General features: G+C 33.8%; 1 protein-coding gene across 1 annotated transcript in view; it reads left to right on the top strand.

Annotated features, from left to right (window-relative positions):
• RIPK4 (receptor interacting serine/threonine kinase 4) overlaps positions 1 to 14,635 on the top strand; it is a 64,885-nt gene that overhangs the window by 27,295 nt on the left and 22,955 nt on the right. The window contains exon 3 of the mRNA XM_074300484.1: positions 13,635 to 13,783. Coding sequence (XP_074156585.1) covers positions 13,635 to 13,783 — 149 coding nt within the window. The remainder of the gene's footprint in view (positions 1 to 13,634; positions 13,784 to 14,635) is intronic.

Here is a 14,635-nt window from a genome sequence, read left to right as displayed (position 1 = left end):
TTAAATGCCTATTAGTGCCAAGCATTGTGCTAAGAGCTAGGGATGGTTCTTTGAAAGCAAGGATGGTCTTGCCTTCTCCTCCTTATATATATATATGTGTGTGTGTGTGTGTGTGTGTGTGTATACATGTGTATATGTGTATATATATATATATATATATATATATATATATATATATATATATATATATATTATATCTTCAGTACTTAGTCTAGTCTCACACCTAATAGGCACTTAATAAATATTTTTTGATTAAAAAAAGAAAGGAAAATCTCTTCTCTCAAGAAACTCAGAATCTACTGGAAAAGGTAACATGCAAACAACAATTTGCAAACAATACATAGAAAAGATAAATAAGCAGATAATTTCAGAGAAAAAATACTAAGAATTATGGAAGGAAGTAGGAAAGGTTTCTTGAGAAATTGAGGTGTTACCTATAGTTGAAGGAAGCTTAGGAAGAAGAAATGAAGAAGAGAGTTTCAGTAAATAGCTGGATGTGGGAAGATTGCCTTTATGAGGGTGATAGCAGTGACCCAGTATATAAGAGAAAATAACAATAGAAGAAAAGCTAATTAGATGTGAAGAAGTGAGAGAGAGTAAGGAGTCAAGGATGACATCTGAATTGGGATCTAGATGATTGAGAGGATTGTGGTACCATTCACAATACCAAGGAAATTAGGAAGAGACAGAGATTTTAGGGAAAAGACAATGAATTCAGTTTGGAAGAACTAATAGTAATCAGCAAAGAAATGATCATTGAAATTATGGAAACTGATGAGAACATCAAGTAAAATCATATAGAAGGAGATGAGAATAAAGACCTGGACAAGATACATAGTATAACCTGTAGAGTAAGTAGATATTACATAGGTGTCCAGTACTGGACATAGAGAAAGAACTCTCAGATAAGTAGAAAGATGAATGGTTTTTTTTTGGGGGGGGTGTTTTATTTTATTTTATTTTATTTTTATTCATTTTTCCAAATTATCCCCTCCCTCCCTCCACTCCCTCCCCCCGATGGCAGGTAATCCCATACATTTTACATGTGTTACTATATAACCTAGATACAATATATGTGTGTAAATACCATTTTCTTGTTGCACATTAATTATTAGCTTCCGAAGGTATAAGTAACCTGGGTAGATAGACAGTAGTGCTAACAATTTACATTCGCTTCCCAGTGTTCCTTCTCTGAGTATAGTTATTTCTGTCCATCATTGATCAACTGGAAGTGAGTTGGATCTTCTTTATGTTGAAGATTTCCACTTCCATCAGAATACATCCTCATACAGTATTGTTGTTGAAGTGTATAGTGATCTTCTGGTTCTGCTCATTTCACTCAGCAACAGTTGATTTAAGTCTCTCCAAGCCTCTCTGCATTCCTCCTGCTGGTCATTTCTTACAGAGCAATAATATTCCGTAACCTTCATATACCACAATTTACCCAACCATTCTCCAATGGATGGACATCCATTCAACTTCCAGTTTCTAGCTACAACAAAAAGAGCTGCCACAAACATTTTGGCACATACAGGTCCTTTTCCACTCTTTAGTATTTCTTTGGGATATAATCCCAATAACAGCAATGCTGGGTCAAAGGGTATGCACAGTTTGACAACTTTTTGGGCATAGTTCCAAATTGCTCTCCAGAATGGCTGGATTCTTAGAAAGATGAATGTTACAAAAACCCATACAGAAGAGATTAGTCAAGAGAAGGGAATGATGACAATGTAAAAGCTTCAGTTATAGCCAGAAGGAAGAGGCTGAAAAAAAAGTCATTAGATTTGACAACTGAGATCTTTGGTTACTTTGGAAAAAGCAATTTCATTTGAATAATGATTCAGGAGTCAAATTATAGAGTAAGAAGAGGGTGAGAGGAAAGGAAGTGAAGACATCAATGTAGACAGATCTTTCTCAAGGAATTTAGCCACAAACAGGAAAGTTAGGATACCAGCTAGTGGGGTTGAATGAATCTGATGAGGGTTTCTTTTTTTGTTTGTTTTAGGGCAGTGGAGACATGGACATGTTTGTAGGCAATAGGCAAATATTTAGTGAGATATTGAAGTTTAATTAGCAAACAAGGGTCATAGAGGAAGAATGCTTACTAGAAAAGACAGGATAGAATGAGATTGTGTATGTAGAGAGGTTAACTTTGGTAAGAAAAAAAGACCATCTCTTCCATTATAGGAAAGGGGTAGAGGTTAGATGGGGAATTCATCTTAGTGATGTGAGATAAGGAAATAGGGAGAAGAAAGAAATACTGGCAAATACCTCAATTTGTTCAGTGAAATTGGAAGCAAAGTTCTCAACTGAAAGGGTAGGGGAGAGGAAGTCATGAAAAGTTTGAGAAGGGGCTAAGACATTGAGAAAAACTGCTGTGGTGTGTGGGATAGTGAATTGATTGGAGAGATGCAAAAGCATTGCCTTGCTAGGATGAGGACCCAATTGAAATTATACCACATAAACTTGTAGTGGACCTAGTCATTAGAGTTGTTGTGATTTATTCCAACTTAATTTGATAGTACATGAGCAGAAACAAAAGCAAAGAAGGATGGGAGTAATTTCAGGCTGATGTCTGATAGGGAAAGATATTTGATAGGAAAAAGGAGTTAGGGGTCTCCGTAGAGAACAATATAGAGTTGGACTAATTCAGTGAATCAGCCAATCAACAATAAGTATATATTGTGTTTACTATGTGTAAGACATTGTGCTGCTTTGGGATACAAAGAAAAAGAAAAGGTTTATGGAGGAGACAATATACAAACAAGCTGTATACAAGATAAATAGAAAATAATCAACAGAGGAAAGGGATTCAAATTATGTCTGATTTGAAAAGGCCTCCTTTAAATGGTAAGATTTTAAGTGAAATTTTATATGAGAAGCCAAGGAAGCCAGAAAACATGAAAAGGGAAAGCATTCCAGCTTATAATGGACAACTAGAGAAAATGCCCAGAGTCAAGAAACAGAGTTCTTGTTTGAGGAATTGCACAGTTGTGTCTGTCTCCAAGATCATGCAAAAGCATGCAAATAGTACTAAAGGTAGTAGATTATGGGAGGAATCCCAAAATTGGGATTTAATAGAGCAAAATCTCTGATAGGATAAAAGATTAAAGGAAAAGAGGATAATATAAGGCATAATTCATTTGGTGATCTCTTCAGTTCCCATAGTTTCAATTATTATTTATGCCAATTATTATTAGTTCTTCAAAATTAAATTCATTGTCTTTTCCTTAAATAATAGAGCAAATAGTCAAGATGAGGGGAAAATGGAAGTATAGGTGGTATAGGTATACTGGTCTGGAAAAGAACTGAGGGACCAAAGGATTGGAAGCTAAGGTGAGAAACAGGGATTGAAGTTGCAAGGCAGAGAAAAAAGGGGAATGACAATACATTATGATCAAATAAAGGTATTTCAGAGCTCATGAAAGATGAGGTCAGAGCCATACTGCATGAAATTCATTTTTAAATTCAATTTTATATTATATTCTGTTTTGAAATCTCTCCTATTAAGAAGGCAAGAAAAAGAAAACATTCTTCAATCTGAATCCATCGACTTTTTATCAGAAGTAGATACAGTATTGATCATAAGATCTATAGAATTGTGGTTGGTAATTGAATTGATCAGAGTCCTTAAGTCTTTCAAAGTTAATTACTTTTACAATATTGTTATTACTGTATAAATTGTTCTCCTGGTTCTACTCACTTCATTTTGTATTCCCAGGTTTTTCTGAAACCATCTCTATCATCATTTATCATCCATTACTCAATTGATGAGCCTCAGTTTAGTTCTTTGTCACTACAAAAAGAGACGTTTATAATTATTTTTGTACATATGCATTCTTTTCTTGTCTTTGCTGTCTTTGGGGAATAGACCAAGTAGTGATATTGTTGGATCAAAAGATATGTACCTTGATAGCTTTAGGACTATAGTTATGCTTTCCAAAATAGCTAGACCAATTCATAGCTCCACCATATTGCATTGATATGTGTTTTCCCATAATCCTACCAGCATTTTTTATTTTCCCTTTTTGGGGTCAACTTTGCCAACTAATGGATATGAGTACCTCAAGGTTATTTAAATTTTTAGTTCTCTAATTATTAAGGATTTTAAGTATTTTTGAATAGTTATTGATAGCTTGAACTTTTTCCTATGAAAAATGCCTATTTACATTTTTTGGCTATCAATTGGAGAAGGGCTCTTCATATAAATTTGACTCAGTTATTTACATATGTTAGAAATTAAACCTTTATCAGAGAAACTTAATGTAAAGTCACCATCCCCACAATTTACCACTTTTCTTCTAGTCTTAGCTGCAACCTCTTGCTTGTTTGATCACAAACTCTTTATCCATAGACCTGGCAGATAATTTCTTTCATTCTCTTCTAATTTGCTGATGATGTTACCTTTTATGCCTAAATCATGTATTCATTTGAGGACTGTTTTAGTGTACAATGTGGGATGTTGGGTATATATATCTTAATTTCTGCCACACTATGTTTCACTTTTATCAACTGTTTTTATAGTTTAAATAGTGAGTTCTTGTAGCATTAGTTGGGATCTTTAGCTTTATTAAATACCAGACTAATGTGATCATATGCTTCTGTGTATTCTATATATATTCTCCTCTCTATTTTTTTCATAGTACCAACTTGTGAGAATTGCAGTGTTGTACTATATTTGAGATCTCATTCCTCCCCCCCCCCCCCCGTTAATTCCCTTGATATGGTTGACCATTTATTCTTCCAGATGAATTTCGTTATTATTTTTTTCCAATTCTAAAGTTCTTTGTTAGTTTGATATGGCACTGAACTAGTTAATTTTGCTAATATCATAATTTCATTATTTTAGAATGGCTTACCCATAAGCAAGTAATATTTCTCCAACCATTTAAATCTATTTATGTAAGAGTGTTTTATAATTATGTTCATATAGTTCAGTGTATAGACTCCCAAGTATTTTATGCTAGCTTTCATTATTTCATGTTTTTTTTTTATTGTTGTTGTTGTTTTTTTCCTGAGGCAATTGATGTTAAGTGACTTGCCCAGGACCACACAGCTTGGAAGTATTAAAGTGTCTGAGATCAGAATTGAACTCAGTCTTCCTGATTTCAGGGCTGGTGCTCTATCCATTTTTATCTCATTTTTTGGTAATACATAGAAATAGAGTATAGGTGGTTTGTTTTATATCCTACAACTTTGCTAATTTTGTTAACTGTTTCAATTAGCTTTTTAGCTAAGATTTTCTCAGTAAGCCATGATAATCTGCAAAAGTGAAAATTTGGGGGGGGGGTTGATGAGGGTTTATACTTTTAATTTCTTTTTCTTGTTGTTATAGCTAGCATTTCTTCTACAATGTGAATAACATTGGTGATAATATATTACTTCTGATCTTTGTATTAATATTCATTTGTAATATTGATCTATAGCTTTCCTTTTTTTATTCTCTATTCTGACCTTCTGGTTTAGGTATTTAGGACACATTTGTGTTCTAAAAGAAATTTGATGAGACCCATTCTTTTCATCTTCTTCACCTCCGTAGAGTTAATGTAATACTGGAAGTAATTGTTCTTTAATTGTTTGTTATAACTGACTGATAAATTGATCTTTTCCTGTGGTTTTTGCTTTGGGAAATAGTTAAAGCTTTTCCAACTTCTTTTTCTAAGACAAGTATTCTATTTCTTGTTCTGTCAAGCTGAGTAAAGTTGTATTGTGAACAGCTTCAATACTGTTATTGTTTGTTTTTTTCAAAGCTCCTAGTATTATTTATTAATTTCTGGTTTGTTTTTTTTTTTTTTGTTCTTATTAACCTAATTGGATTTTTTTGCATTTCTATTTTGGCATTAAATTAGGAATTCTCATTGTTAGGCTTTTTAAAATTGCTTACCCAATTTATTAAATTGCTTTTTTCTTTTATTGATGAAAGCATTTACAAACTTAGATATTCCCTTAAATACTACTTTGTTTCTCTTCCCAAAATATGCAGTCTCATTTTTCTCACTACTCTCAATGAAATTCTTAATGGTTTCATGATTTTTTTTCTTTTACCTGTGTTCTTTAGGATTAAGTTATTTTACAATTAAGTTTGTATTTTTGCACGAAATCCCTTTATTGAATGGGATTTTTTATTTTATTATAGTCAGCAAAAATGTTTTGAATATTTTTGCTTTTCTGGGTTTGTGAAGTTTCTATACCCTAATACTTGGCCATTTTTTGTAATTATGTCATGCATAGCTGAAAAAGTATGCATATTCCTTTGTATTCCAATTCATTGTCCTCCAGAGGTTTATCTAACTTTTCTAAAATTTAATCAAGTTCTTCATTTCCTTTTTGCTAATGATTTTATTACATTTGTTTTGGTCTGAGAAGGGTAAATTGAAGTACTCCACATTTTATTGTTTATTTCTCCCAATAACTTATTAAACATTTCCTTTAACAAAGAAGATGCTATGGCATATGTTGCATGTATGTTTAATATTAGTTATAATTCATTGTCTATGATAACATTTTTGGTCAATTTGTGCTGTTGTTTTGTGTGAGATCATGATTACTAATTAGCTACCCTTAACCTTTTGTATTTCTGAAGAAGGATAAATTTGCATCAGCTCACTTATTTTGACTCTGTGGTAATTTCCCCTCCCCCCATTTCCTATTCACAGCATGTTTTTTGCATTTTGGTTTCTAATCCACTCTGCTGTGGATTATATAAATTTGTAGGAATAAATCCCCTGCTCTGGCCATAACACTTCCTTCAACCATATTTAACAGCACATAAATAGAAGCAAGGAAGACAGATAGAAGTAAAGTTGCGTTTTGTCAAAGCATGAGAGTTAAAAGGATAGGAAAAAGTAATAAAATCCTGAGGGACTATATGTATCATCTCCTTATTTAAAAATGTAAACAGTTTAACCTTGTTCAGTCCCTTTTAATTGCATGTTCATATTTATCTTTTTATGTTTCTCTTAACTCCTATTTTTGCCAAATATTCTATTCCTATAAGGTCTTTATATTAGGACTATTTGGAAGTCCCTTATTTCATTAAATGTCCATTTTTGCTCTATAGCTTTATACTCAAATTTACTAGGTAAGTAATTCTTGATTGCAAGCCTACACCTGTTGCCTTCTGGAATATCTTATTCCCAATTCTCTGGTTTTTTTTATTATATGACTACTAAATCTTGGGTGACTGTGGTTTCTCCATACTTGAATTCTTTTTTCCTGGGCTCTTAAAATATTTTCTATTTAATTAGGAGCTCTGGATTTTGACTTATGATAATTCCTTTGAGTATTTATTTGGGGGTTGCTTTTAGAGGATGACTGATAGATTTTCTCAATTTCTATTTTGCCCTATTATTTTAAGAGGACATCTGAGTAGTTTTCTTTTTTGATTTCTTTAATATGATGACTATGTTCTTTTTTTGGTCATGGCTTTCACGAAGTATAGTGATTCTTAAATTTCATCTCATTGACCAACTTTTGAAGTCAGTTATTTTTGCTGTGACATACTTCACAGTTTCTTTAATTTTTTAAAAGTCTTTTGACTTCATTTTAATATTTATTGATGGCTTACTGAACCATTAGGAACAGCTATTAGATCACTGGGTCTGAAGTCAGAAAACCTGAGTTCAAATCTGGTTGTGTGGCCCTAGACACTTAAGCCTATTTCAGTCTCCTCATCTATAAAATGAGCTGGAAAAGGAAAAGGCAAACTACTTTAGTATCTCTGTCAAAAAAAAAACCTCAATGGGATCGTGAAGAGTCAGACACAGCTGAAAAATAACTGAAGTGACCAAAAAATCATTTTACTGAATTAGAAAAAATAATAACAAAATTCATTTGAAGAACAAAAAGTCAATATCAAAGGATTTAATTTTTAAAAATGTAAAGGAAAGAGGTCTATCAGTACCAGATCTTAAACCACATTATAAGACAGTAATTATCAAAACTATCTGGTACTGGCTAAGAAATAGAAGGCATATTCCTGGCTAAACCTCATTTCCAGTGTTCACAGACCTGTCTCCCTCAGTTAGAAAAAAATCATTGATTGTTATTTTATCTTGATTTCCTGATCAGAATTTAGGCTGGTATGTTTTCTATACCTTTGTGGAAGAAATTTGGTGAAAGAGCTAAGATATATTTCTACCTCCTATTCTTTCATTTTGAATTCTGTTCCATTGTGCAGGGAAAAGGAGTTAGAAACATTGATTATAAAATGTTTTCTCAAGGATAGGGATAAAATGGAGGAAAGATAGAGCATGATAGCTAGAAAGAATAAATGGATCATAGCTATTGGAGAACAGATGAATCAAATGAGGGTGATTCAAGGATAAGAAGCATTATTTTAGGCAGTAGGGAGACAATCAGTAAATAAGGAGAAAGTTAAGTGAGACAATGAGGATGATGGGTAGGGCAATCAGATGAAAAAGAATGAACTGAATGAGTTCACTTGTGCATTGGCCAATGGTTAGCACTGGCAGGGAAAATGACCATCTCTTCAGAGGAAACAGATGTAGGAGAAGTTAGTAGAGAATGGAATCTGAGTCCTGTGAGTTTAGGAGTGGAGAGAAAAGGAAGCACTTAGTAAGTAACCTTATTTTTTTTTCAGCAAATTATGAGGCATTACCTCTATTGGTAAAGGGAAAGAGAACAATGGAAAGTTTGAAAAGGAAGGGAAAGGTTTGGAAAAGCTCCTGTGGCAAGTGGAATAATGAATCAATTAGTCAGGTGCAAAAGAATACTATTGTAACAGTGAGGACTCATTTGAGATGATATAACATAAATGGGTTCAATTGCTCAGTCATGTCCAATTCTTCATGATCAACTGTCCATAGGGTTTTCCTGACAAAGATCTTGGAGTTATTTGCCTTTTCCTTTTCCAAGTTTATGTAGGCCATGGTCCCATAGTAAGTGTCTGAGGTTGTGCTGATCTTTTTAACTCCAGGCCCACTGCTCTATCCAATGAGCCACCTAGCTGCTCCAAATGGGTAGTAGATCCAGTTAATATAGTTTTTTTCTGGTTTTTCTCCAATTTAATTCAGCAGCAATAGTAGTAAAGAAAATGGAAGTTGGAAGTAGTCAAAGGGTAGGAACACATGGGTAATGATTAGATTCAGTATAAGGCCATTTTTCTCTGTAGTTGTGGTGGGATGGAAGGAAGAATAAGGTTGTAGCAAATGAATAAACTGAGAAACTGGGAGATTAGAATATTTTAAGGATTGTCATTATATATGTTGAAGTTCCCCAATATAAAAGCAGAAGTTGGAAAAAGACTGAGCCAAATACTGAACTTGTTGGAGAAAGGAAAAACATTAGATAATAGCTACAGCATTTTAATTGCGTAAACAAGGTTCATTTCAACTCCCACAATGTGGAGGAGTGGTTGAAGTATGAGTGAAAGTACAATCTAGTTTGGAGAGAGTGGCCAGGGAGGGTATTTCATCAGAAGGGATCCAGATTTCAGTGAGTGTAATAAGTTGGAAGAAACAGGAAAGGAGAAGATTTAAGATGAAAACAAATTTCTTATCTATTCAGTAGGAATTCTATAGAGCATAATAAAAGGGGTAGCTTTTGGGTAAGACATTGACAGGATTGGTTTGAAGAGAACAGGAATAAGAGAGTGACCCTTAAGTCACTGTAGAATTGTAAGAACAATCAGTGAATTAATCAATAAACAGTTATTAGGCACCTTCTATATGCCAGGTGCTGTGCTAAGTGCTAAGGATTGAAAGAAAGGAAAAAGATGATCCAGCTTTCAAGAAATCTCAATCAAATGGGAAAGACAACATCCAAGCAAACATGTTCAAACAAGCTATATATATAGGACAAATTCAAAATATTCATTATAAAGAAGGCACTAGAATTAAGGGGTTAAATGAAAATGCTTCCTGTAACAGGTGGAATTTTAGCTGAGACTTTATAGGAAGGCAAGAGGTAAAAATGAGGAGGATAAGAAGTCTAGGCAGAGGAGAGCGTTAGTGAAAAGACCTAGAATGGGGAGATGGAGTGTCTTATTGTAACAAGACTAGAAAGGAGGTTAGTATTACTAGATCTGAGCACAAAAGGGAGGTGTAAAGCAAAAGGAGATTGAAAAGATGCAGGGGGAAAATTATTAAAGTTCCTGAATGCCAAACAGAAAATGTTATATTTGATCCTGAAGGTGATAGTCACTAAAAGTTTATGTAGGATGACATGGTCAGATTTGCATTTTAGGAAGATCACTTTGGCAGCTAAGTGGAGGATAGATTGGAGTGAACAGAGATTTGTGGCAAGAAGACCAGTCAATAAGCTGTTGTATGAAGTATTGAGATTTTCACCAGAGTAATGGCAATATTAGAGGGGAAAAGGGAGAATATATGAGAGATGTCACAAAAATAAAATTGGTGAGCTTTGGCAAAACATTTGATGAGCAGGGGGCATAGACTAGGGGGAAGTAAAAGAAAATGAGTAGTAAAGAATGACAGCCTATTTAAACTAGGAAGATTGTGGTACCTTTGACAGGAATAAGGATAGTAAAAGAGGGAGGGTTGGAGAAAAAAGCTAATAAGTTCAGTTTGGAATATGAGTCTAGTTGGGCTTATCTATGGGAAATTCATATGGGACATTCAAGAAGTCTAATAGACAGTTGGTAATGTGAGACCGGAAGATAATAGAAAAGCTGGGCCAGGATAAGCAGATATTACTATATAGATGTGTGAAATTTATGGAAACTGATGAAATCACCAGTTGAAATTACATAAAGGACAGAGTCCTGGGAGATACTTACCTGTAGTGGGCCTGACCTAGATGAAGATCTAGCAAAGACAATAAAAAGAAAATAGGAAGAGAACCAGGAGAGATCAGCATCACAAAAATGTGGTATGTAGAAAGATACAAGTAAGAAAAGAGTGTTCAATAGTATTAAAGGTCAAGAACAGTGACTGAGAAAAAGCCATGATTTGACAATTGATATAGGTCAGAACCCAGACTGCAAAGATGTAAGGTGGAGACATATTGTAGACAGCCTTCCAAAAGGGAGAAGAGATATGATAGTGGGAATGGCTAACTTAAGTGAGAATGGTTTGACAATATTTGTCAATATAACCAATAGCAGAGTTTGCAGATAAATGATAGTAGGAACGCTAGGTGTATTCTGTTAGAAGAAGGAAGGGATTGGGTTCATTTTTGCATGTAGAATGGTTAGGTTTGGTAAGAAGAGCCATCTCTTCATATGAGACAAGAGTGAAGGAAGGCATCTGAGAGGTATTCATTGAGGAGGAGATGAAAAGAGGAAGCTTTGGGTGAATGATATCAATTTTATCTATGAATTATGAAGCAAGGTACTTAACTGAGGAATTTGGGGATGAAGGAAGCATGTGAGATTTGAGAATGGATGAAAAGGTTTGGAAAAGCTCTTGAGTGGGATAATTAGGGAATTGTCAAAGAATTGCCTTGCCATAGTGAAGGCCCATTTTGAGATTACATAACATAAATGTGTACCCAGTCAGCACAGTTACTATGATTTTCTCTGATTCAGTTCAGCAGCACATGAGTAGAATAATCCAAAGGCTTGGAAAGGCAAAGTCTTTCACTGGCTAGGGTGGCAGAGGACCAGGGTAGAGGGCAGAATTAAACTCAGTCACCAAGGGGTCAAGATGGAGAAAGGATATAAGGGAGTTAGGCCTGGAAAGATTGGTGGTTGAAGTTAGGACAAAGAGAGGTAGAGGGAGAAGTCAAGTGACTATAGATTTTGATAAGATAAAGGAATGTCAGAAGTCAAAATCATAAAGATGAAACATTTCTGAGTGATGGCAAGATCAAAAGTGTGATCATTTTTGTGTATAGCTATGGTTTGGTAAAAGTGTAAATAATGGTGAAAGCAAGCTGAAACATTCAGAGTTTAGGGTGCTTGAGGATGTATTATATTTAAGTGATCTAGTATTAGGGTTGGAGTTGAGAAGAGGAGAAAGACTGTGAGCCAGATTACTGAACTCTCAGGAAAGGAGAGTTGGTATATAACAGTAAACAGAATTTTGATTGTATGTCAAATATGAATTTAATTCACTTCAAAAAAGAAGGTCAATGAATGGTGGGGGTAGAGGGAAATCTGGTAAATGGTAATAGAGAACAAGTATTCCAAATCTCTAGCCTGTACAGTGAGCTAAAGGGAATGATTGAAAGGCCACGAGGGTTTGAAAGGAAGACTGTGTCATGAGAGAGACAGAAGATGAAATTAAGAAAAAAAAAAATAGGAAGATGAAAGCAAATTTGATACCTAGAGAGCATGAGGGGTAGAGAACAGATTTTTACAGTAAGCTATATGTACAAATAGCAAGTTAGTATGTGTCAAAGAGGGTCTTGAACTAAGATCTTCATCATTCTGGGGCTAGACTTCTATTTGGAGCCACTAGAATCTTGAGATCCTTATCAAAATTTTATTTTGGAGAGACTTTCCTGTCATAGATGAAGAGAGACTGAGTTAAAGAGAAAAAGGTAAGAAAACAAACTTATTTCCTGAGAAAACTACATTTATTTTGAATCTTGCAAAGAAACATAAAACATTAAAAAAAAAAACTTTGATATTGTGAGAAAGTTGACTGATTGAACTATATTCTAGAAATGAGAAGTCAAGAGTAACAAGGATGGTTAGAGATGATTCTAGTTATGAGCTTACTGCTGAAACATTTTGTCTTTGGTTTATTGTTTAGCCAGTAGCACTGATGCTTCTTTATTTACTGAACTGGGACAGGAATAGTAGTGTGCTCAGAGCTATTTGTTTAATGGAGAATTCCAGTGCTAGTAAACAATAAGAAAATATTTAAACATATGTCCTCAGGATGATGGGAATAAATATGGTAACAAGTAGCTGGCTTAGAAGTGAGCACCTTACCTAAGCTACATGTAAGCGCCTAAATATACATAATGTATATATCTATAACAATCTTAATTTGTGTTTATATCTATCAAGTTCTGTTTGACCTTTCTATACAGCATATAGCCCATGGTAGATGGGGAGAGCTCTTAAGACAAATTATATTGATTTACAGGACTATATGAAGCAAATATAGTTTGGGTTTCTGGTGTCTTTTAAAAAGGCAATTGAAAACATGCTTTCACACAAAAAGCTTGTTTCTACTTGTTTGTTCACTTAAGTAGGCCATGTTGCATAACCAGATTTACAGTATTTTATGCTGTCAGTTTCTCATGCCATCCCTTTAATTTGGGGGGATGGGGTGGGAAAGTTACTGTACTTTTATTGTTCATTTTCTATCCTGTCAAGCAAAATGGCAGAAATGTAGCTTCACAGAAAAAAAAAGTAACTTTGCCATACCTTTTTAGGTATTTTTGCATTTTACTATGGGGAAAATGGGTGGGTTTTGAATTGGAATAAATTAAACCTTTAAATAGAGAGGAAACCTTTTCAAAAATGAAAACAAAAAAAACCAAAAACATTTAGGTAATAATTATTTTACAGAAAATCAAAAGTAAAAGATGCTTCCAATTTAAACTTTTTAGAAGTCTTTTTGCATTCAAACATTATGAAGATATTCCATAATTTGTGTTTAACATAATAAAAGTGTTCTCACTCATTACTTTGTTATTCAAACAAGTTCTACTTGGAATTTGATTAATTAATTTTTAAAAATCTTTTTACTTTTCAGATTTCAGATTTTGGATTAGCTAAATGTCATGGCCTGTCTCATTCCCAGGATCTCAGTATTGATGGACTTTTTGGTACAATTGCTTATTTACCTCCAGAACGTATAAAAGAGAAGAGCAGATTCTTTGATATCAAACATGATGTATACAGGTAAAGATTTCATTTGCAGGGGCAATTTGATTGTTTGGAACAACTGGTTGAGAAATTCTCAAGGAATTTAGCAAGTTTCCATGGGATAAATACCTGGAAGAACTTCTAAACAAAAAATATGGTCCTTTACTCATAACTAAATGATTTGCTTCATCATTCTCACTAAGTCAAGTTGTTAAAGGGACTTTTTAAAGATTGTGGCTGGATTGGAAGGCTATAGAAGATTTTTCTTTTTCTTTTTCTTTTTTTTTTTTTTTCCCATTTTAAATGTTACTTAGCTGCAGGCGAAAAATATTTAACAGTTTGGGAAAGTGCCAATGACAGTCACTTATATTACTAAGCTGATAAGTTATGACATTTTTTTGAAGGTCTGGCATTTTTGCAAACTACAGGTTTTATTTGTTGAATGTTTGTGGAAATTCGATGCTTTAAATATTTGTGCATATGTCTGTATACAGCTTTCCAGGATGTGTTCCTTCTTTTTAATATTATATGAAGAACTCTTATAATTAATATCTTGTACAAATACTTTAAGTAAATAGATGTGGAAATATATATGTATTAATTCAGTGACATTTATGGCTGCTATCTGTCCTTTTTCCTTTCTCAAAGTCTGATGGTCTTAATTAGCCTGTACTTTTTAGCAAAGGGAAGATGAAAAGAGAAACCTAAATACTTCATTGATTGATCTTTAGCAAAGAATCAATTGGCTTTCAGTTTTTACTTTTCCATCAATCATTATAGAAACTTTTTAAAGAACTATTGATTCTTAGAACTTAGTTGGCTGGTTTGAAATTATCACTGTGTGTATATGTATATGTGTGTGTGTGTGTGTGTGTGTGTGTGTTCATG

This window comes from Sminthopsis crassicaudata, chromosome 3 (assembly GCF_048593235.1).
Source record: "Sminthopsis crassicaudata isolate SCR6 chromosome 3, ASM4859323v1, whole genome shotgun sequence".
NCBI lineage: Eukaryota > Metazoa > Chordata > Mammalia > Dasyuromorphia > Dasyuridae > Sminthopsis > Sminthopsis crassicaudata.
This window is presented reverse-complemented; position numbering and strand designations above follow the sequence as displayed.